Source organism: Phycodurus eques, chromosome 1, assembly GCF_024500275.1.
Source record: "Phycodurus eques isolate BA_2022a chromosome 1, UOR_Pequ_1.1, whole genome shotgun sequence".
NCBI classification, from domain to species: Eukaryota; Metazoa; Chordata; class Actinopteri; order Syngnathiformes; family Syngnathidae; genus Phycodurus; species Phycodurus eques.
Window position 1 is genome coordinate 9,246,822 of NC_084525.1, and position 25,434 is coordinate 9,272,255.

Consider the following 25,434-nt stretch of genomic DNA (forward strand, 5'->3'; position numbering starts at 1 on the left):
TAATTTACATTTATTTGAAATATGTGTGCTTGTTTTCATGTGCTTGACTGACTCAACAATTAGCCGTTAGCTTGAAGCTGCTCGTGAAAGCGATCCCCGCAAGGACGTCAGGACTTGCAGTTAAAATCACTCATGAGGACGTTCCTTGCGCAAACGAATCACCCATCGTACTAGTACATCGCTCTTTAGCGGATCACAAACGAAGAAGTTCAACAAACGAATCACCTGTGTCTAACGGATCGCGAACAATAAGTTCGACGAACGAATAACTCTTCAGTTCGACGAACGAATCACTCTTCAGTTCTTCAGTTCCTCAGTACACCCGTTCAGTGAACGCATCACTCAGTTCACTTAAGTCCCTCCCCTGAACGAATCACTCTTCAGTTCTTCAGTTCCTCAGTACACCAGTACAACAGTTAACTGAACAAATCACTCTTTAGTTCCTCAGTACGCCAGTTCACTGAACGAATCACTAAGTCCCTCCCCCGCTTGCACGGCGCTGCCCGACACTGGCTGCTCATTGGTCATCTGCCGAAGATTCAGAAGTGAGTGACAGAACGCTTCAACAGTTCCGTTTCCGCTCCCTGCCGACTCGCTCGCCTCACGGCGGCCAAGCTAAAAGAACGAATCATTTCATAAACTGATTCGGTTCAGTTCATTCACTAAAAAGATTCGTTCTTCTGAACAAAACCTTCGCGAAGGTCACAACACAAGCTCAAATTGGAATCGGGCCTCTTCAATTGAGGTGCTGTCTTACTGTCTAAAACAAATTAATAACGATATGAGTCAAAATTTCCTTCTATGAAACCACAACAAAACTGATGTACCAACATTTCTCATGTATAATACGCTCTCGAGTATAATAGACACCCCCAAAATCAACCCCTAAAATCAGGAAAACCCTTCTACCTATGTGTAAGACACAACATGGATTTATTGGTATCTATGCCACCACGCTGCACTATTTGCATATCTGTTGTTGACCAATACTGGCCACTCATGCCAGAGTAGCATCTGCTCCATTTGCACACTGTCTGAGGAGTATCTGCAACATTTGCACAATCAACATTGTCCCAGACTATCGTACTACTCGCTTGAAGTGTCCCTTTGCACAATGGGCATTACAACGGACTATTGCAATATTAGTCCTTCGAACTGCTCTAAGTGCTAGAGGACTCTGCATCTTTTGGCACAATTGTCAAAATAAATAAATAATAATAATAATAATAATGTACCGGCATTACCAGATAACTAGCAACCTTTTATTGCTCAGTGACTGTTTTTCTCAATGTCTTTATGTCTCAAAAGTGTTCTCTGTCAATTGACTGTCTGTTGTCGTACTAGAGCGGCTCCAATTACCGGAGAAAAATTCCTTGTGTGTTTTTGGGACATACTTGGCAAATAAAGATGATTCTGATTCTGATGATCAAAACATGAAGCATGAGGCTGGGACTGGGTGCCCGTCCTGCGATGACTGGGCATTAACAAAGAAGTCAGCATGTTGTGATGACTGACTAGGGAAAGAGCTGCATTGTCATTGCGGTCCTTGTTTCCAAGGACAATAAAGATTTCTGCTTGATTTCATTATATCTTACAACGTACTTAAAAAAAATAAGCCTACTCAAACTCCTGATTCAAGAATAGTGTTATTTGCTAGTTTAGTAGTTTGGACCAGGTATACTCAGTTCAGGAGGGTTACAATAGCAATACTCAAGGGTGAGAATGATATGGCTGGAGGCAAAAATTTAGCAAAAATTGTCTTTGTGACATTTGTGGAAAAAGAAAAAAAGATTTATAACTTATGAGCATTTTTATCTTTTGCAATAAAAAAAATTACTGTAAATAAAATGCCCCAAGTTCTATTGAGCTCAATAATGTTCAGTCTTTATAGTCAGAGTCAGTGGTCTTTTAGCTACATCGGGAAAAGTTCCTGTGGTTGTGGCAGTGTGAGCGGTTCCCATGTGATGGCTTCGACAAGAAAAGCAGAGAAGAATGTTGTTCTCAGATCACGGTTCTGTGTTCTGGGTGCAGGCCTGCCATCTTCATCGAAGGAGAATCCTGTATCGAATCTAGAGTCTTCTTAGTCGGCACCAAGAAAAAAGAATTAGCTAAGTCGAGTTTCAGCATGATCACGGTACTGGACACCGTCACAGACCTCCCGGTCCACACTTGCATTTAACAAGAGGCTCCATTAGCTTTAGCAAAATAAAGGGATTGTCACACTGCTTCTCTCATGTGTGTCCAAAGCGTGAAAGAACACAAAAGCTTGAAACCGTGTCTTGAGGAGGAGGGACATATCTTTGACAAAAATGAAGGCAGCCGTGGCCAAGTGGTTAAGATCTTCAGCTGCCACCGTGGGGACTCGGTTCAAGTCACTGACCGTTTGAGGAATGTAGGCAAAAATAACGTCAGCTTCATCAAGTGGACAGAGCTTGAGCTTCCATAGCAACAGACCATCCAACTGCAATGTGCTAGAACAACATGGGAGTTGTCTAGGCTGGTCCACGAATATTTTTGAACACTAAAATAGCTGATCTGGCTGATTTTTAAGATGTTATTTTTATGAGGAAGAAAAAAAAAACTTGTGATAACTTTAGTCTACTAAATATTATGGTACTTTCCAGCAGAGTAGCTTCCTGGAATGTGTTTGTGAAGTGCCTCAACATTTGATCACTTATGATATAAGTATAGTATATAAGCACGTGTTGAGAGTGCCTGAACCACCAGTGATTGACACGTCATCTCTACTCCAAAGAAAGACGGCATTCAAAGCCTACGTGAATCCTCGGTGCAAGGGACAGCGAGCGTTGTTGCATCAGTGGACAGTGAAATAAATGACCAACCTTGGAAACTTGAAATGCACCACTTAAACCTGTACTGACCGCACAGTTTCGGATCCATCCATCTTTTGCAACTGTTCATAAGTGGCTTCTTAGACAGGGGGCAAGCAAGCCTTTCTCCTATGGAGGTTTCTTTGTTGCTTTACACTAATTAGCTTCTTCCTCTGTTACTTAACTGTGACCGTGTGCTCCTGGAAGCATGGTAGTGTGTCTACCCCAAAAGTGGGTCAGTAGGAGGACAGGAAATCTCTGTTCCCTTGTCTGTCTCCCTGCACTATGTTGATTACACACAGACAAAGATAGACAGACACACAAAGACAGACATACAGACATACTGTATACTCTTTAATATCCATCCATCCATTTTCTGAGCCGGTTATCCTCACTAGGGTCGCGGGCGTGCTGGAGCCTATCCCAGCTATCATCGGGCAGGAGGCGGAGTACACCCTGAACTGGTCGCCAGCCAATCGCAGGGCACATATAAACAAACAACCATTCGCGCTCACATTCACACCTACGGGCAATTATCAGTTGTCAATTAACCTACCATGCATGTGTTTGGGATGTGGGAGGAAACCGGAATGCCCGGAGAAAACCCACGCAGGCACAAGGAGAACATGCAACATGTGAGACAGTAAGCGTGCCCATACAGCCTATTTTGTGGAATTTTGTTCTCACCATAGACTGGTTCATTGAATGAGCTGAATTGTGTTTATAAAAAAGCTGAATACTGTATGTATAATAGTTTATATATTTTAGCCTTTATTTTGGTCAAGCTGCTGTCCCACCCTTGAAGTCATCTGTTGCCAAAGAGGCAAAAACGGCTAATCAATGATCATGTTTTAAGAAAGCCGCAAATATGTCAATTAAGAGTAGCATACAATCGCCGTTTTCAAACTTCTTGCAAGGGGGGGGAACCATCCCAGCTGTCATTGGGCAGGAGGCGGGGTACACCCTGAACTGGTTGCCAGCCAATCGCAGGGCACATACAAACAGACAACCATTCGCACTCACAGTCACAGTCACACCTACGGGCAATTTATGCATGTTTTTGGGATGTGGGAGGAAACTGGAGTGCCCGGAGAAAACCCACGCAGGCACGGGGAGAACATGCAAACTCCACACAGTCGGGGCCGGGGATTGAACCCGGGTCCTCAGAACTGTGAGGCTGACGCTCCAACCAGTCTCCACCGTGCCGCCACTCTTTAATATCTGCAAAGAAAAAGTTTATTATTACATAAACAAATATATGTCCATGATTAAGATAAGAAATGGCGTGTTTAAACACATTTGAAAAGAACCTGGCACCTCTTCTCATTTTTTTTTTTTTTTACAGTCTGATTCTCAAAGTCCCACTAAAGGATTTAGCTTCAGCCCATGCCCAAACAGTTGATCTATTTCTTTTTGTTTTTAAAACGTATCCCATAATCATTGAAACGTTTCAAGAATTGTTTGTGTCCAGTGTCCACACAAAAATGCTGAAACGCTATCACAGTAAGTCACCCAAAAACAGAGAATAAGAAGACCGTGTGATCGAAACATACCCACAATTAATGCTGTTGTTGGCGGTGTTAGTGCACAGTTATGTGATAAATCGGACTTCCTGCATGCATATATGTGTGTGAACACGGGAAAGCAAGGGCAACGTTTTCAGATTTACTCACCCTGGGACCCGGTTAAAAAACATATTGTATTCTGTCTCCCAAAATGGCAGTTCCATCTGGATGAAATGATAAAGAACCTTTGTGGATACACACTAATTTCTGTGTAGACATGGCCTGCAGTCTGCTTGCCTTTTGTCTACCTTCCCTCATGAACTACAGTGGTGCCTTAAGATACAAGTTTAATTGGTTCTGTGATCAGGCTCTTATCTCAAATCATCTTTCTGCATTGAATTGAATGGAAAGGCCATTCCAGGCTACCCCCGCTTGTAAAAACATATAACAATAACATAATTAAATAAAATGTAAATAAACAGTTTGTACATAATGATTAGTTCAATGCAGTTCCTTCTGCTGTGCACGACTTGGTCACCGGGTGGGGACGGGATCAAACAGTCATGCAGACAAACAAATTTGTTTCACAACTACTGTCAGGGAACCAGTAAGCTGCGGTAATATTAATCTTTTTTTTAATAATTTTTTTTTTTTGTGCTGAGGATAAAGAATACATGCCTGTGATTGTATTGTTATAGTTTCCGTTCACATGCGTTACTGTCCTCTTTGCATTCAAATATCCATTTAAAATGCTATAACAGTGCCAGATACTATTTGTTAGTCCATCTATGGCATTTTGCATTATGTGTTACCATTAAACTAGCAGAATTTAAAGCAAAGTTATGTGGTTGTTTTAGAGACACAATGCGTAATTCTATTTTTATATGTTTCATTTGACAGTAAACTTCAACTGAGAGTGGCATTAAACAGCTTTTGGCCACTTTTGAATAATTGTTTACTATTTGCCAAACTGCTGCTTGTTGTGAGTGAGTTGATTTCACTGCCACCATGCAGCGCTTGTGTCTCAAATTTTTTAGCTCAAAACTCAAAGCAAAAAAAAAAGAAAAAGACACCTCTTTTCAGTTCTCCCATATCTCAAGGCACCACTGTATACCTAAATCCTAAATAATTACAGTACTCTCTTTTCTATTTGCTTTTAGTCTTTAAACTTTGACCTCATTGCAGTTTTCATTTATATACACATTCAAACACATATTCACAAGAGCAGAGGTGCTTTTAAATTTTTTTTTCATTTCAAAAGAAGACTTTTCTTAAAGTCTGAGGGAAACTCTGGTTTTTCTGCCAAGCTGCTTTTGCCTGCATGTGCCACTCTCAGCAGATTTGTGGCGGAGCTGTGCTTTGCGCACGATGAGGGAGTTATGTGTCGACATCCCAGGAGCACGACCCAGCCAATAGTGCAGTGCAGACAGATGCAGAGTGAACAAGACACAGTGGCAGGGTAAAAGTATTTGGGGGACGGGGGGTGATACACAGCGCTGGGGTGAGAGGGTGGCCGAGCTGAAGAGGGAGGAAGTGTGGAATACGGACGGGAAACGTCAACTGCCGGTGCTTAGTCACTACAGGTCCACACGAGCAAAATGTAAACACATACTTACACAATATGGACAAAGGTAATCATTACGGATACTGGACTGTTTTGGAGTGTGTCTGTGGGAATTTCTGTCCATTTGTCCAGAAGAACATTTGTTCAACAAAGGTCACCAATGTGGCCTTGATAGAGTGCCTGCTGGCTGACCATCTCTTTTCTATTTCATTCCATATGTATTTGATGGGTCTGGACTCTCAAGCCCTTCCGCACCAAACCCTACACACAGTTCTATATGTTGTGCTTCCAGCTTTGTGGAAACAGTTTGGGGAGGGTCCCTGAGAGCCTGGTAGGATCCATTTTGAAACGCATTTTCATCTCAAGTTTCAGGAAATTTAAAGCTGGAGTGCTTAACTTTTTGTTTTGTTTAAAAAAAAAAAAAATCACCCAAGCCATTACGAGAGGAGATGACACAATGCTGATTAAGGCTATCAGCTCCTCTAACATCTTGCTGTATTTTTCAGTATTTGATCTTTTATATTTTGTGTGACCAGCAACATTCCCGTGCTCTGGTGCACCTTGAATAACATACGACTGTATATTACGCATTTAACGAGCAATTGTCTCCCATTTGTAACAAGCTAACATAATATATTAATTTGCATTTCTCTAGCAGGGAAACTCTGTCTGCACCCATTGCCTCACCCACCATCGATGAATGCTTGTTCGAGAAACTCCGTCTGCGAGTATTGTTTATATTGTTGGTCTAGATGTGTTGCTGCACCGTTTGTGTTGAAAATTCATCGTTTAAAGGGTTACAACACAAATATGCTAATCATTTGCCTACGTGCTAATCACGTGCCTATGGCGTTTCCCGTTATGCTTTAGCATCAGTATTAAGATAGACTACTAAAGCCTAAGCTGTGGTTGTTTTAAATGCACATGTAATTCTTTTTGCGTTTAGTTTGACAATAATGTACAGATTGAGCCTCTTTTTTTTAAAGAATATTTACTCATTCTATCTGCCAAACTGTTGCTTGTTGTGAAGTGAGTCAAGTCACTGCCACCATACATTGCTTGTATCTCAAGTTTGGATCAAGTCAGAGCAAAAAAAATCAGCCGAACGACGGCTCATATCTCAAAAAACTTGTGAGTCAGTTCATTAGTATCTCAACACATCACTGTATTACATTACAAAAATAGTGTGGAGACTTCAAACGTGACAGGTGAAATAAATCGTGGAAAACATCAGTCGATAAGCGATGCAAAACCTGCCTCAAAGGATCCTGCACGTTTTGAGAGAGTATACTAACCCCTGCTGGGCTGTAACTAAATTTTACAGTTCCCGTGATCCAAACCCACACTTGTGCTCCTAATGTTTCTCTTTTGAGTAAAGCTCCTTTTAGTCGAAATAAGCCAATAGTGCCATTTCATCTAAACCAGTAGGATTGAATGTGCCTAAGGCAAGTGAAAGGAAATATTATGGATCTGTAGAAGTGCTAAAATGTATTTTCCCTGGGAATGACAGCTGGTAATCTATGGAGTCCATCACAACACCGTTTGTGATTTCCAGTCTATATGACTATGATACTAAGTGCCTTGTTGTCTCCCTTTTCAGTCTGCACATCCTCCTTGCTGAGTGTCCATTTCCTCTGAGTGGGTGAAATGCAATATACCAGTAGCATCTGGGATGAAGAAAATAAAGTCATCAGGGTGAGGCAGAAGAGATAGAAATGCGATGTTGTGTTATTCGTGGGACTGCCCTACTGCTACACCCCTGCAGTTGTAATCTGGAGGTGCTGTCATTGATTGACAGTGCCTCAGCTGGATATCTTTACATCTGTGAAGACTGCAAGACCATCTGCTTGCGGCCCACCCAGCTGCCTCGTATATATCGGGCATTTGAGACGACAGAGACCTACAAAGTGGAGTTGCTGTGAACAAGTGTGCTCCATTACCTCGACGCTTTTAGCCTGATTCATCTATTCAGCAGCTCTCTCAGACCAAGCAATCAATATTAAACTAAAGTTGGATCAAACAAAGTAGGGGGAATGCTCGCAGCCCATCCATCTCTATCTACTCACTCAAAGCTGTTTTGCTTGTGTGATTTGATATTTGCTTGCTCTCCAATTTTCTGTCGCGAAGCTCGACAGCTTTGAATTAGTCAAAGGGTTGTGACCCTCTGGAGACCATTCCGCCAGATATTTTGTCCCTCGTACATGACTGGGCAAGTCATTTTTTAAATTCTATTTAGCACAATAAGTGTACGCCTACGGCACACTGATCTTGTGAAAATATGTTTTCCTTTTGGATTTCTGAAAACTAGAAATAACATTGTTGTTAAAATGATTCATGCTCACATGGACCTACAGAAACATTTGATAATGCATGCAATGCCTATAATTGACAATATCCTTTTGTATTGTTATCAACTGCTTGTTCTTCTGAATCTAGGGCTTCTCCAAACTTCGCTCCAAGTAGCAGTGAAGTAAATGTGTGTTATACGTACAAACAAACCTGTGATTCACCATTTCTGTTTTGGTTGTGGTGTACTCATGCGTGCTTACAGTGAACACAATGCACGCTCAATGATGATCATTTTCAACTTTTACACAGAAACCTTAACAATGTCTCCAAAACGCCATTGTTGTGTAATGAAATTATGCTGTGACGAGACTAGCCATGGGCAAGAAAACTGATCTTAACAAGTCTGTTTATTTGTGTGGAATTGATTGTTGATTAATCGTGTCATGAAACAACTCTCATGAAGCAACTCTCATGAAGCAAAACTCCTCAAGCCCAACCTAAGTGGTGTAGCGTATATTAATTAAATAAAAATTTAGGAGAAAAGAATAAATTGGAAGCAACGCCTGCGTTACTTTCGGTTTAGGGTAATTTTAAATTACAGCGTTATAAAACAAACTATTTTATCTAGAAAGGGGCACCGTGTTACTTTTAGATGTATAAAACTTCAGGAAAAAGTGACGACGAACCTTTTATCCTCAGTCTCATAATTTGAAGGTTGCTACATGAATTAGTGGAGTTCTAGATGACCTTTTTTTTTTTCTCGAACCCAAAGACACACAATGCAGGGAGTGAATTTTATGGAAAATGTAATGATCTAACATGGGGAATCTACAGGGAAGCAATACAGAACAACGAAGGACAGACTAACATTGGCAAATGAAAGTGACTTGTGATGTGAAGGTGGGCTGAGCGTGTAGTGACAATGCATAGATCTGGGGATTCTTGTTCTCGTTAATTTGAACCCACATATGCACAAATCTGCACTTTTAGTAGACCACAATATATAATTGGCCCGACAGAAATGTGACAACAAACTCAAGACAAAAAAAATTGCCAGCATGTTGCAATGGAATTGTAGGTTAGGTGTTTAATAAGTTGATTGCAAGAGGGAAGAAGCTGTTGGAATGTCTGCTAGTTCTAGTTTGCATTGATCGGTGGCGCCTACCTGAGGGAAGGAGCTGGAAGAGCTGGTGACCGGGATGTGGAGGGTCCAAGAGGATTTTGCACGCTCTTGTCTTAGTTCTGGCAGCGTGCAAGTCCTCAAGGGTGGGTAGGGAGGTACCGACAATCCTTTCAGCAGTTTTGATTGTCCGTTGCAGTTGGAATTTGTTCTTTTTTGTAGCCTTCGGAGCGAGAGTCTCTCATGCCATTGAAAATACAAAAAAATTCTGTTTTCCCCATTGCTGATCAAGGGAATGTACTCAAATGGCCATCCCTACACTAAACATTTGTCTCTTGAGGGTTGCCATCACACTTCACCACCATGAGTGAGTGGACCACAACAATAGTCTACAAGAATGAAACCAGTTTGATGCTGCCCTGCTGCTTCATAACTGTCACAAGCGCAATAGTTAAGATGCATTACCTAAATCACTGTGGGTAAGCTTTGCTTAGAAGCCCCATTATCACAATGAATAGTGTGAGACAGTATCAGCACACAGCAGGGGCGAGGGAGAGTGGGAAGCCTTTTTTTCCCAATTTCCCCAGTGTGGGTGTATAACATAAAATCACCAATCCAGCAATGTTGTCGGGGGAGCATGTTGCTTTGAGTAGGAGCTTGTCATTTTCCTTTGTGCTTTCCTGTTGCTGTGACTAAAAGCTTCCACAGAAATCATCATGGTATCATGGTGTGGTTATGTAGGTTTCATAACCACACCGAGATTAGGCTTTACTGGGTCAGCTGGGAAACCGCAGAGTTGCCATGGTGACAGATGTTGACGTGATAAACATTGTCCATAATGTGCACACCGCGTTATAAAAATGTGTAATTCTGTTTCGTTCTGCGGAAGAGCTTCACGTGCTCTCTCCACTCTGTCAACTGCCTTGTTGAACGAGTGTCAGGCTTTCTTCCCATTCTCTGCTCTTCAGATAAGCTCCCCCTGCTGATATCTGGAGCTGCTTACGAAGAGTGTCACTGGCTCTGTCTGTGCACTGTGACCCTTTCACCTCAGCCTGGATGAAGCCATCCAGGGAACTCTGGGAAACACAAACCTTCAGGGCCTGTTAGAGGTCAGAGAAACTGGTCATGGGTGGTGTGGGGTCTATATATCATCATTTGCCAGCTTCATTGACATTTCTTCTGGGGAGCCTCAGAAATGATGCTGGCTTTGCATCAAACTTTTTACATCATAAATGCCTTTCAGGTGAGTTTGTCATCTCCAACTATAACCGTTTATACCGTGCAAGGCAAAAGCTCGATTGTTCAAATTTTGTGTCCTTGCTATGCGTGGGTGGGGGGTGGGGGGGGGGGGGGGGGTACACAAAGATAGCGGCCAAAGCTTTTGTCTACTTTAAAAAAAACAAGGCTCCTACATAAACAGCTTGGGAATGTTTCTCCATCTGTAGGAAAGGAATGATCAAGGGTCAAAACTCAGGTCAGGGCCAAAAAGATGGATGTCAAGCATAGTTGAACGTACACACACAGAGGAAGAGTTGATTATACATGAGCTTGAGGAAGATGGCTGGAGTTGGAAGGAATAGGTCAGGATGGAAATGGGGGACAAGAAAAGAAGAAAAAAAACAGTCCAAAGCAAGCATCCCACTTTTCTTTAATGAATCAAAGTGGATGTCCGCTTCCCCGCCAACCTCTGGGTTCACTTCCTTTGCACGTCTGACATCACAATATCTCTAGAGTGTTAAAGTCTTCACACTGTACGTCTTCAAAAGCAGAATATTCTTCTACCTTTCATCCGATCGCATGATTGGATTCAAACTGAAAATGGTCTGCTTCCTGTAAACAGCGAGTCAGCTCACAGGAGCACAGCTGTGTCTTTGGGGCCAGGCTATTTTTATATATCCACTCTTTGTTTTTATTTCTTTCTCACTTCCAGTCCTCCGGCCACCTACTAGCGACCTGCACCACTGCCGTCATTTTTTTGCGGACGCTTACAAATATACTCTGTAAAATACTCAATACTGCAATTTTTGCTCCAAGATTTATTGATGACGTGATTCTTGCACACTGAACATGGAAAGTAAGGTTGTGTTATGATGTACTTTTATTTACCCTTTAGAGGCCCAGTGTGATTACCTTCTGCTCTCTTTGCTCTCTCTACAGACTCGTATTCGGCAGCAGGCAGCGAGGGTAGCATCTCTACCTCTGTGGCGTCCCTGCCTCCGCTGGCTTCCAGCAGCTCGGCCCCCAGCTCCCCTGGGTCCAAGCGCTCTGTAAGCACCCTTAAGAAATGGCTCACAACCCCTGTTCGCAAGCTCAGTGCCGGGTCCACGGCCAAAGGGGAGCGTCAGATTCGCAAACTGGAGGGAAAGCCTCCTCCTCTTCCGTCTCACAGTCAAAGCCAGGATCTGGGCAGCTCCCTGAGGCCTGATGAGCCTCTCACCATCCTGCCTGTCACACATACAGAACTGGTGAGAAGTGAAAATTATATTTTTACTCGTCATGTGCGCAAACAAACAACACTTTGCCTGCTTTCGTTCAATGTTTACTTGAAAAAAAGTAAACTTCATCATGGTGGTTCTGAGGGGAACTATGAAAGCTGTAGTCTAGGAACTAAAGAAATGTACATTATAGGCTGATGGCAATGGATTGATGGGTCTTTTATGTAGCCCTCATGAAAATACATTTGAACGTATTTTTAATGCATGAACATAATGCATATTCTCAGATGAGGAAATAAGAGAAAGTGTAGAAGAAGAACAATGTTCACATTCATCAGCCAGTTGAAATTTGTTATGAAATGATTGCAAGTAGAGTGTATATTCAAAACCTGAACTTTGCTTCCAAACTGTATGATGATTATGATGTGATTAATTATGCAGTACTCATCTCTGTTTGAAATATTTTGACGCTGATTCCTTTGCTTAGCGAAAGGTCAATTGACATATATTTTCATTGAAACTAGCAAATCAGCTTAACTTTTATCTCTCTTTTTTTAGCTTTGTGACTTCAGATATTTAAAGAAGTACCGTAAATCTTTAACATTGATGAACAGTGATGCTTATAAAAAATATTACATACACTGTACATTAAGGTTATGGCAGGTATGCTGGAAAGTGATTACAGCAAGAAGTTAAACCAGTTCATAATCTTGCACATACCTGGATTCATGGTGAGTGCTAAGGACCTGTGACAGAGCTTCTCTGACGCATTGGACGTGTGTTTTTATTCACAGCAGGAGTGGAAAGACGGCCTGGCTAGCCCTGAGGATCTGTCGCCGGCGACACTCCAGTCCCCCGCTTACATAACCGACTCACTGATTGGCTGCACATCGGTGCCTCACACGCAGGTCTGTCTCTGTAAAATACTCTACGTTGTCACATCTTGTAGTAAAAAAGCAGAAGACATATTAGTGGCCTTTTTGCCAATACAGTCAACTTTATGCATGAGGAGCATGAGTTTGACTACATTTCAGCGTTTGTAAGGGGGGCTATTCTGAGTATGGACCCAGACATAATTGTTCTTTGACTCCATTGGGTACCTTAAAAGATATCAGAGTGCATTAGGAAATTGTCGAATTTCACTCTTATTGGGCCAGAGAAAATGAAATATTTGGGGTTTCTGATACAACAACTTTAAACATGGTAACTGATAACAGTCAAAAGAGAGCTTAAAACTTTCCTCATTCCTGCCAGGATATCAGCTCTCTTTTAATACATTAGGTCATTTTTTTAATGCTATAAATTTCCCAATACATGACACTTTGGCTACCTACATTTAATATTTACACTGATTCTTTTGCATTCCACATGATCCAAAACTCATTCAGATATAACAATGGTTCTGAAAAATGTTTTATTTGATTTTGCATAATACTGTGACGTGAGCCCAATCACGGCTAAGAAGGGGGTGCTTCAAGCGGCCTCACCAGTGGCCAAGCCCCGGTTACAGCATTATTGTTTTTTTCAAAGAGGAATCAAGCGGAATCGTCCGGCAAGCAAACAAACGATTCCTCTGAATTACTGGGAAACAGTTCTTAAAAACAATCGATTTTCTATCCCTATCCCCACTCCCTGGACACATCATTGTGTCAGAGGGCCACCGGGAGCAACGCTGGGAAGCAACCTGTACGACGCATGACTCACATTCAGCACGTTAGAAAAAGAACATGGTTGGAGATGAGTAGGAAATAGCACAAAATGACATGTGCTGAACGATGACTCCACAAAGAACACTATATGCTTAAAAATAATGCTTTCATGTCACCATCAAACATGCCAGCAGCTCTGTTAGGTTTTCAGTGTGCTTCAGAGCATAGATGAGTCGACAGTGCCTGCATACAGCCGGTAAAAACAAGATCTGAGCCCTGGAGGCAAAAAACAATATTGTAAATTGTGTGTCTCAGCAACACATCAAAAGGGCCTAATAAGATTACATCAGGCACGTGAGGTCAGTGCTTTGGTGTGTGCACTGCCAATCTTTAAAGAGGGAGAACGAGAGAGGTGGAGGTAGATTCAGTTAAGCGTTGGATCTGTCATTCTTGAGCGCCGCTTTCTCTCTCTTCCTCTTCTCCTTCAGTGACCGTGGAGTGTTGCTTTCCCTCTTTTCGACACACTATTGTCTCTAATCGAATACCCCACCCCCCACCCACACACAAGATCCTCGGCAAGCGCATGGTTTGTAAAGCTTATTGTATTTCGCTGTTAAGCGGCATGAGCAACAAAAAGCCTAAAAATGGAAGCTGCAGCAACAGATGACTACATTTGAATGGTTTTTCTGAGGAACAGGCTGTACAGTCATCTTGACCAACATTAGAGCACATCAACAATATAATGTTTTACAGAAAGGAAATAAGTGGCACTGTTATTGGGAGATATCGTCAAAGTCGTCTTTGGCTTGCATGGGATGCCGACAACAAAGCGCCTCAAATGCATTTGACCTGACTTTGACATAATGAGAGCATGTGAAACAAATTGTTCCTTCTCACTGGTTCTTCTTCCAAGCCAAATTATTTGTGCTACCACCAACCACCGCTAACAGCGAATTTGAATGAACTTCATCCTATCTGCTCCGCATGATAAATGGTATAAAAATGAATACAGACCACATACTGTGTAAGCAACACCAGACAGACATGACTTGAAGGGGAAATGTTTTGTTTTCAGATGAAACGTCAACATTTCAACACATTTATGCAAAAGTTGTAAAGATTTGTCTCACAGTGTTGCAGATATATGTTCCTTATTTATGGGCCTGCTGGTTGAAAAACAAAACATGCATCTGAGAGAGACAGGCATTATTCTTCCTGTGGGCTTCGCCACAACACATCTGGATGTGATCAGGGAGACACGACGACCTGCCAGCCGGGCTGGAGCTCTCCTAGTGGGCCAAAACCAGCCAGCCAGGGGAGTCGCGGTCTCCATGGAGCCTCCCTGTCTCCTGCTGTGCACCTCTCTCTCTCTCTCTCTCTCTCTTTCTCTCACACACACTTTTCAGAAGATCATAACTTGAGTCAGTCATACACAGCAGCTGATAATGTGGCATAAGGCATGAAAACCAAAACAAAAAATATCCCCCTGTCTTCTTCATAAGTGTATTTATGCCTCTCTATTTATTTCTTCAGGATTAGTTGTATACAGGTATACCTGGGGTGTGTGTTTGAGTTTGGGAGGTTCTGATTGACTGGGACGATGGTACACATGGATTTGGGTGAAGACAGACAGCTGTATATTTAGGTTTCTACCATCAATGGAATGTGCGTAAGCCAGTGGCTCATAATAGAGGAATAACTTTGTAATATGATCATTTCTGTCACAGAGAAATAGCTGGGGGAAAAAAAGTGGTATGGAGGTTGAGTTAGCACCGATTTGAGATGCATAAAATACGTACATCTGGCCTTTATATTTCGCTCCAGGAAATTGTGTCAGTTCCAGGAAAACAGCACGAGAAGGAGGCTGTTATATAGCACTGAATACAGTCGATTAGTTCAGAGTGACCTTGGTTTTACTATGCATGCATATGCAGTCAAGGAAGGACGTGTTTTCGGAAATGGTGCATCAGAAATCTAAACATACAGTACTGGTGATGCATCGCATATGGGCTCAAATTGTCAGATGGTAAACAAGAAAATAACATTTATGAGTTCATAAATCAGCACTGTACTGTGCTGCTGTAATTGTATGGCTCATCCTCCGAAGTCAAAACTCAATCAAGTCCCTTCACAGCTTCAATTTTCAGTTCCATTACTAACTTTTTATGCTTATCTCCTCATCTTCTTCCCTCCATCTCTATGCAATTGATGTTGACTGATCTATAACAGTGACTCTCTCCATCAGATCTTATCGTTCAATTCCTCATGTGTCGCTGCTGCCTTTCGTCACCTTAGCAACGTGCATCATTATTGTACACCTCCTGCTATTTATCACCACTCATGCACATTATTTGCCACATGATGCCACAATAATGGTGCGCCACCTTTGATTTACACTTCCTCTGGTTGTCTTCCTGTCCTCAGGACACTCTGGACAGTCAGTCTACCTCTGTTGTACCAGATGACAGCGGCTCTATCCTGATGGACGACACCTCCAGTCAATGGTCTTCAGCGGCTGACACTGAGGAGGAACGGAGGAGTGCTCTGGAGAAAAGCTTGTAGGTCTTCTCTTCAAGATCCAAACACAAGTTTGCCTTATTACTCAGTACAGTACAAACCTGACAGTAAGAGAGACAAACAATGTTGCCGCAGTCGAGTGAACTGTTTAACTCCTTAGCTCGCAGGCTAACGAATGTCATAAATAGTTACCGTATTTACACGACCATAGAGCGCACCGTATTCAAAAGATGCAGTCTCAGTTACGGGGTATATTTCTGTATTTAACAGATACATAAGGCGGTGCGTATTGTTGGGTGCAGGGCTGGTAAAACATACGCTAGCTTAAAACATACGGTAGCATGCATGCACGCTAAAACAATGTTTTTAAAAAGGCAGCGGGAGCAAAACTAAGCTCGGTTGTACTTTATTGAAGTATTTAACAATGTACTCACGTTATTTTTTTGATCAATCCTCATCCACAAATCCATCAAAGTCCTCATCTTCTGTATCCGAAATGAACAGCTGGGCAAGTTCTCCATCAAACATGCCAGGTTCCCTCTCGTCATTGTCAGAGTCAGTCTCGTTGCCAGGGGGCTGCCGGCTTTCGCGAAAGCTCGAACAACGGTGCAAGCAGATACCTTAGCCCAGGCATCCACAATCCATTTACTTATTGTGGCGTAACTCACCCGGCGTTGCCTCCCAGTCTTAGTTGCACTTGGTTTTTCACAGCAGCTGTGAGATGGGCGCGCATGGAGTCACAGATCAACAGGGACGGTGACACGTGAAAAGAAACATCCGGTCTCTTTACGTACACCTCACTCAGCCACTCTCTCATTTCTCCTCGTCTATCCAGCCCTTTTGATGGGCCTTAACGATGACTTCGGCTGGAAACGTTTCTTTAGGCAGCGTCTTCCTCTTAAAAATCACCATAGGTGGCAGTTTCTGTCCATTACCATGGCAACCAAGCACAACAGTGAAAGCTGATTTATCGTGCCCCGTTGTGCGTATCGCTACCGTGGTGTTCCCCTTATTCTCTACAGTGTGGTTCACCGGGATGTCGAACGTGAGTGGCACCTCGTCCATGTTGGTGATGTGGTTCGGCTGGATGTGTTTGTTGGCAATCTTTTTACTGTAGTAGGAGCGGAAGATGGCCAGCTTTTCCTTGTAATCCGCCAGAAGTTGCTGCACCACGGTAGTCCTTGCCCGGACTGATAAATGGCGCCGTTTCATAAAACGAAAGCACCAAGACGGACCTCCTTGAAAATTTTAGATTTTCATTTCTTCTCCAAGCGTTATTCCCCTCAGTCGAAGGGTGACTGTAGATACGCTTCTCCCTGCTGTTTTTTGCTCATTAATTCAAGCGGGGCGCTCATCACACAACAACATTTATAGATTTTGGAACCCAGTGCACACATAAGGTGCGCGCATTATAAGGCGCCCCGTCCATTTTGGAGAAAATTTAAGACTTTTAAGTGCGCCTTATGGTCGTGAAAATACGGTAACTTTCCCTAAAGTTTCCCAGTTGTGTGAGTCTATGCAGCAAACACCGTTCTGCCAGCAGCTTGCTGCGTCGTGAGCGACACGGCGGGTGTTAACACAACAGTTCAAACATATGGAGTCCAGAAACCCAGTGTCCATTGTATTTCTCGAATGATAACCCGCCCTACTCTGCCTCTGATTGGCGAGCACCAAGACATGACTCGTACTTTTAGTGCATTCCTCCTTTGATTTTCTGTGTGCAACTCTTCACCAACACACACACACACACACATATGTAGGGCGGTTTTTCAGCCATGTGTCTACAGACACAGATTGAAATCACATCATGCATCCTGTTAATTTTTGTACATCTCAGACGCAGGACACACAACAAATGAGATCGCTGCATATATATATGACCCTCCAGCACGAAACCGATCAGATGTCACAAGGCTGTGTTTTGAGCTAAAGCCCATAAAGCATTGACTATGTGAAAAAGATGCATTTTCAGATGTGACTTTTCTCAGTTGAAATTGATATGAATTTCTTACCTTAATGCCTTGAAAAAAAAGTTTTTATTGAGAGGGTAGAGTGAAATCTCCATGAGAAAAGTCCGACAATGACGAGTAATCAACAACAGTCCCTGTGCAATGTTGAGGTAAAATCTTGACTGGAATGACTCAATTGTATCGTGCCAATATGTGCTTAGCTATGTCATTGCTAGGATTTACTGGCTGATTTCGATCTATTATTAGTCGTATTTGAGGTATTACGCATTTTTGAGGTATCTAAATTGTTGATGAAATAATAACATGATTAAGCGAATACTAGATGTTGATTGTTTGAGAAGGTCAAGATGTTAAGAACATACAGGGTGAATATCAAAGGGGAACAGCGTTTTTTGTTAATTGGGGCAGGCAGCATTATGTTGCATCATACATGCAAATTAGTTCATTAATTTATGAATTTTCACATAATTTTCTTCCATCTTTAACAAAAATGTGTTTATCTGTATGCACATAGACAGTATATTATGTTCTTCATCAAGTATTCTGAGTTCCCAGAAGAGGTCAAGATAAAATGTGGATCAATCCACAGCAATCTGCATGACCATGTTTGGAAGACCTAAACAGATTTTGCAGTAGATCTAAACAAATCCCATTCTGCTTCCTAGGAAACATACTGTTGCATACTGTAAGTCTACTTTTTAGTGAGCACAACACCATGACCTGTTCCAGAGAAATTCAAGTGAAAATGAACTCACACATGCATTTATCTTTCACCATTTGTCTCTTTTCAGGTATGTACTGAAGGAGCTCATTGAGACAGAGAAGCATTATGTAGCAGACCTGGGCCTCATAGTGGAGGTAACGCTAAAAGACCTCAAAATGCTTATCGTCACAATTTTGGCATTTTTCTCCAGCCGGCGCTGTCTCCAGTTTGAAACAGATTTGAGGAATTATGAGCTTGTGAAAGCATCAAGGTGATGTCTCTTTTGGTGCCTGAGATAGCTTCAAATACCCGGTACTTTGGGTCATACAAAGGTTGTCGTCTTCTGAAAGTATCATGTTGGAATAAATAAGCTGATGTGCTTTTGCACAGGGTTACTTTTCTTCCATGGTCACATACAAGATAATTTAGACGGATTTTACATGAAAAAAAAAATGCACTCTTTACTTTTGACACTCAAAATGCTTTAGTTTTCATTTTCTGGTTAACTTAATTTAAAGGTTTTCAGTATTATACTGAGTATACCTAACGGGTGTAACCTGGGGTACTTTTGCTTGTCTTTTTATTGTAAACTGATTTCTGTTTTTATGGTACATAATATACAGCAGGGATCTTCAATTAAAATTCGGGGGGTTGTTGTTGCGTGGGATTTCTCAGGGCAAAGGTCTGGACCTCAAAATGTTTTGATTTCCGTAGCCGACCCGTTGAACAATATCAAAATGGCACATTTATTATTATTATTATTATTAGTAGTAGTGGTAGTAGTAGTAATCGTAGTGGTATTAATTCCCATTTCCTTTTGATAACATTTATTTGTGGTTTTGAAAATATGTTATGTTCTCCATGAAACTATTTTGATTGTGGTAAAGGGCAACAATTTGTAAACACGAATAAATGTATTCCCATGAAAACACAGAAATACAAAGTGCTTCTAACCCCACACATCTATACCCTTGAAAGAGTTCACACTCAAATACAAAGAACACAAATAAGTTAAATATCTACTAAACAGGCACAAACTTGTCAGGCCTACCTTTCAGTAAAAATTTTATTTTGAGGCCTGCAACTCAAAAAGAAAGGCTCGCAAACAATAAAAAAAAAAAAACAGAAAAACAGTGCTTGCATCTCAGGCCTAAATTTCAAGTAACACTGAACAGGCAAATTAAGCCAAATTTCAAGTAAATCAGAATAGGTAGAAGCACATTTCAAGTAAAAAAGTGAATTTATTTCCCTTTGAGTATTGTCTTGGCAGCTGCATTGACAGATTCCTTTATAACCGAAACGTCGCCAAATGCTCGTTTATGTTGCCCCAAAATCCACGCTACCCGGAGGGAACATTCATTCGCTCTTTTTTTGAGTTGTCAGTCATGTAGCTCTGCTGTACTGTGCTCTCAGTTCTGTGGTCATGATTGCGCTGGTCTCTGAGTTCAGTGGATATGTTTGGTCAAAGCTTGTGTTTCGTTCGAAAGTGCTGTTTAACGGTCCCACTTTGATTAAAGTCAGTCTTGCTACATGCAGTATGAGAAGTATGCTTGCGAAAGAATAGAAAAGCACTGATCCGTCCACTCATTTTTAAAAACTGTGTTTTCTGAGTCAACATTCCAAACTTATGAACAAGCCACGCCGCATCTTCAATCCTGCAAATCATCACTACACGGTATGATTGGCTCATCATCGTCGCATGATCACAGCAAGACCCAGAGGTGTGGACTCACGTCACATGACTTGGACTTGGACTCGAGTCAGACTTGAGTCATGAATGTGATGACTTTAGACTCGACTTCACAATATGTTAGAAGACTTGCAACTCGACTTGAACAGCAATGACTCGTGACTTCACTTGGAATTTACCCCATTTACTTGAAAAGACTTTGACAAAGCACTGAAGAACCAACTCTTTGTAGCTTTGTCTTTCTGTAGCAACTGTTTTACTTCAGGAAAACATGATAAGTGACAACATAATGCTGAAGGACTTAATGATTATTTCTTAGGTCAAAGTGTCCCACGGCATTTTGCTCACATGTAGTTAGCTGTTATTATCTCTGAACAGTTAAAACCTGTTGGGCACACGCTGGCGGAGGAGTTGACCAAGAGGTCATTCTTAAGTAATGGTTAGATTTAAAAAAAAAAAAAAAAAAAAAAAAAATCAACAATAAATGTGTCAGCTAAATAAGGTATACATTCCAAGAACCACTGTTAACGTACACAGAAACAACAACGTTTAACGTAACAATAAGGACGTTAATTATTGCAACAACAACAAAAATCCACATTGCATTGTGGGTATCGCACGGGTTGACGTCACGTACACTTGTTTTCATTAGCATTAGCAGTTAGCTTTGTGAGCAATCACGCAAACAGTTACACGGCGGGACAGCCGTCCGCTGTCTGGGCTTCCTGTACATTATAGCCTGGTTTAGTCAGTATAGTGTTCTCAAGAATCATTCTTGTACTGTATTTCTTTTTTTATTCACTTAATTTACCAATCGATTCGACATGAAGCTAAATTCTTCTTTGTGTCATTTTCTACGCCTCTTTGACGTAATATTTTTACATAACGCCCCATCGTCTTCTGACTGAGATACCACAGTTTGATAAAATTGTACATTTATAACAAGATGACAAACTAGCGTTCCCCTTTTTTTTTAAAATGAATGCCTTATGTTTTTATACACATAAGAAATGCAAAGTTTAAACTGAAATATATTTATGCTTGTGGTTGAAATTGCCTCTCTAGAAATGTTTGTAGACAGGAAAATGCAGTTCCCTGCTATATGGACAATGTGAATTTAATAAAAATGCTGTTGATTATCTAAAAGAGGAGACCAATTGGTTTTTTAATATGTCTCATTTTCTCTTGTGCATTCATAATGGCTATTTAACTGAGCAAAAGTATATTTTATCCCTATACTTGATTATTCCAATACAATTATCAGAACAATACTTGATGACTAATTGCAACATTACTGAATGCAAATTGTTATTTGTGACAGGTCTGTTTAATGTCACTTCAGAAATAAAGTGAGAAAAGGTATGTCATAGCATAGCATTTTTCGAGAATAACTGAAAACCTTCTATCAAGCCGTTTTAAAGGGGCAATAAATTAAGACCCCCCCCCCCTTGATGATTGACTTTGAAGGTGCAAAAATTTTTTGATCACCCCCCTAGTTTTCTTATAAAGGTTCAATGCACTTGTTTATCAAATTTGTTTTGATAAATACATTTATATAATTTTAATTTTATATTTATATATATTTCTTTTTTTTTTTAATTACAATGAATATATAAATGCAGAAAATAATATATACATATTAATTATATATATATATATATATATATATATATATATATATATATATATATATATATATATACATACAGTGGGTATGGAAAGTATTCGGACCCCATTAATGTTTTCACTCTTTGTTATATTGCAGGCATTTAATCATTTAAGTTCATTTTTTCCCCTCATTAATGAACACACAGCACCCCATATTGACAGAAAAAAATTGAATTGTTGAAATTTTTTACAAAAGAAAAACTGAAAAAATACATTTTACTTTGTTGATAAACTGAGTCAAAAGGACTCAAAACTCAAGGTGTAGGACTTGACTCTACCGACTTGGGACTTGAGGGCAAAGACTTGAGACTTACAAAGCAATGACTTGGTCCCACCTCTGGCAAAGCTACCATCCCTCCATCCATTTTCTAAGCTGCTTCTCCTCACTAGGGTCTTGTGCGTGCTGGAGCCTATCGCAGCTATCATGGGGCAGGAGGCGGGGTACACCCTGAACTGGTTGCCAGCCAATCGCAGGGCACATACAAACAAACAACCATTCACACTCACATTCACACCTACGGGCAATTTAGAGATGTCAATTAACCTATCATGCATGTTTTTGGGATGTGGGAGGAAACCGGAATGCCCGGAGAAAACCCACGCAGGCACGGGTCGAACATGCAAACTCCACACAGACGGAGCCGGGGATTGAACCCCGGTCCTCAGAACTGTGATGTAGACGGTCTAACCAGTCGTCCACCGTGCCGCCGGAAAAGCTACCGTAATACTGAATATAGCCATGTAAACCGTCTGTGTTGAGAAAGTTAATCTTCAAGGAGAACTAGGTCAAAGTTCAGTTCAACTTCTAAAATGAACCAATTCTGTTCATAGTTCATAATCCAAAATTTTTAACAAGTGAATGAACTAGTTCTAAGATTTTTCTTCTTCTTCACTATCTTGCTGATAGACTATTACCCTCAAAATACTTTATAAACTAAAAACTAAAAAAATAAACACAAACACGCAACACAGTATGACATAAAAATAGTAAAAGTTCCATTCAATCTCCGACATTGATTACTTTGCATTCCTTGCAGCTCTGGCTGACTATAGTATCAAACTATTTTATCCTATATATTCTTATTTTACAAAACAAAATCAATTCCATAGTATGACAGTGTGATCATCTAGTGTTTTAACTGCAGCATTCTGATACAAATAATAATTTTCCTAGCAATCCATTTCCCCAATGTATTACAAAAGACTCAAAGACCACATTCACTCCCTTTTACGGCATGTCCCTGAACGCACCCCAGACCTCAGGCAGCCGCGACATGACCGAATGTAAACATGAATGGTGGCCGCACTAAATCGGTTGCCAAGTATGCTGCTTATCCCCCGACATATAAAGGCTCGTAGGCCTGCTACTACTGTGTTCAGCTAGCTTTTCTCCTTGAAGTCCCCAACACAACCTGGCACTCTTGAACAAAAACGAGCTGTCATTCAAAAACCGTTCACAGACGGCAGAATGAGCGCATTCTCAATAATATTCATCAGGCAAAAATAAACTACGTTCAGTTCACGATCGCCCAAAATATGAATGAGTTTCTGAACATTTGTTCATTGAACTCATTCTTGTCCAACACTGCCGCAATAGCGGCGTATATGAAGAAAAATATGGTCGCGTTCTTCCTTTATTTAACAGCAATTAACCATGGGTCCACATGACACCTTGACCTGGTCCGCCATTTGAACATACCGGTTACACAGTGTCATAAGCAAGGAGGATGCCCAATGGAAAATTAGATCTATGACCAAGCATTCCTTGTTTCCGAATATGGTTCCTTGCTTGATAAAGTTTAATGCAAACACCCGAAATACACATAGTAAATGCATTTTTTTAGGACAAAATGTACATTGTCTCCCTTGCTGGTGAAGGGTGTTGAAGTCACCTACAGGAGTATATGGCCCTGAGTTTTTGCACACACGTTTACATGTGATATATACTTTCCCATAACGTTATTGTGAAAAATAAGTACAGCATTTGTCATTCTCTTGCAGGGCTACATGGCCACTATGAACGCTAAAGGCATACCGGAGGACATGAAGGGAAAGGACAAGATTGTTTTTGGGAACATTCACCAAATATTTGACTGGCATAAAGAGTAAGCCCTTGGTTTTGTTTCCTCCTGCCTGCTGCATTGTGTTAAGTGGAGGACAAAGGAACAATGGCTCAGGAATGACTACACGCACATGTGTGTGTGTGTATGCGTGTTCATGTGTGTGTGCATGTGTGTTTCCTCTCTAGCTACTTCCTGGGAGAGCTGGAGAAGTGTGTGGCAGAGCCAGAGCGACTGGGTCAGCTCTTCATTAAACATGTGAGTATTGTGGCACTGTACAGACACACACACACACACACACACACACACACACACACACTCACACACAAAACTGAAGCACACAGGCCAGTGGGTAAATGGAGCTAAGAATGCATACAGGAAGTCTGTTGATACTGCAGCGGTACCTTGGAGTTCGAACTGTCAACGCGCCTCAGTAGACCTTAAAGGAAAGGAGGTGGTAAGAAGCAGCATATGCACCAGAAGTTATTGTGAAGTTAGTGGATGACTAAGCAAAAGTGCTGCTTTGCTAAGAAATGTTCCGTGCCGTAACTTTTATTTTGTTGGGTTTGTGCTTCTTGTTCTTGTTCCATTGACGTTGCCTTGATAGGCGTCTCAGTCACTATCGAGCTTTGTGAATATTGATGGACTGACCTGGACACCTCTTTCTGTGCTCACGCCTTCGTTTCCATTCATTCACCCATCCGTCCATCCATCCATTTTCTTCTACTTCTCGGGGGTCGGGTCGCGAGGACGGCAGCTAAAGCAAAGAAGCCCAGACTTCCCTCTCCCCAGCCACTTCATCTGGTCCTCCAGGGAGATCCTAAGGCATTCCCAGGCCAGCTGGGAGACATAGTTTGTCCAGTGTGTCTTGGGTCGTCCTCAGGGCCCTTGCCTGGAACACCTCACGCTTTCTAATCCGATGCCCGAGCCACCTCATTTGACTCCTCTCGGTGTGGAAGAGCAGTGGCTCGAATCTGAGCCCCTCCCACATGACCGAGCTTCTCACATTATCTCTAAGGGAGAGCCCAGACACTCTACAGAGGAAACCCATTTCAGCTGCTCATAACCGTGTTCTTGTTCTTTCGGTCACGATTCACAGCTCATGACCATAGGTGAGGGTGGGAACATGGATCAACTGGTAAATCTTTACCTTCCTGCTGAGATCCTTTTTTGCCTTCACTTCCTTAAATTAGATACTATGCATTTGATTATGATCAAGATTTTCACCTCCAATAAGTGAATTATAAATGAGTGAAACAGCAAAGTGCAATTTAAAGGGCCTCCCAAAAAGCAAAAAACTTGTTTCCTTACTGTTGCTTTAAGTATGAATTGTATCTTTTGTTGCATAAAAGAGTTTATACTCCTATGGAGTCACAGGGCTAACACTAGGTTAAAAATGTGATTTGTTTGTATTGGTTAAGTGGTAACACATG

At 41.4% G+C, this 25,434-nt stretch overlaps 1 protein-coding gene across 4 annotated transcripts in view; it reads left to right on the forward strand.

The window, feature by feature from the left end:
* The window catches only part of arhgef25a (Rho guanine nucleotide exchange factor (GEF) 25a), a 69,122-nt gene that overhangs the window by 34,348 nt on the left and 9,340 nt on the right, over positions 1-25,434 (forward strand). For 2 of the 4 annotated variants that reach the window (XM_061675878.1, XM_061675895.1), the window contains 6 exons: positions 11,467-11,774; positions 12,539-12,652; positions 15,818-15,951; positions 18,672-18,738; positions 23,943-24,046; positions 24,190-24,259. In XM_061675878.1, coding sequence (XP_061531862.1) covers positions 11,467-11,774; positions 12,539-12,652; positions 15,818-15,951; positions 18,672-18,738; positions 23,943-24,046; positions 24,190-24,259 — 797 coding nt within the window. Of the gene's footprint in view, positions 1-11,360; positions 11,384-11,466; positions 11,775-12,538; positions 12,653-15,817; positions 15,952-18,671; positions 18,739-23,942; positions 24,047-24,189; positions 24,260-25,434 lie in introns of those variants that run through there. The other 2 variants (XM_061675904.1, XM_061675888.1) reach the window with 2 other exon arrangements.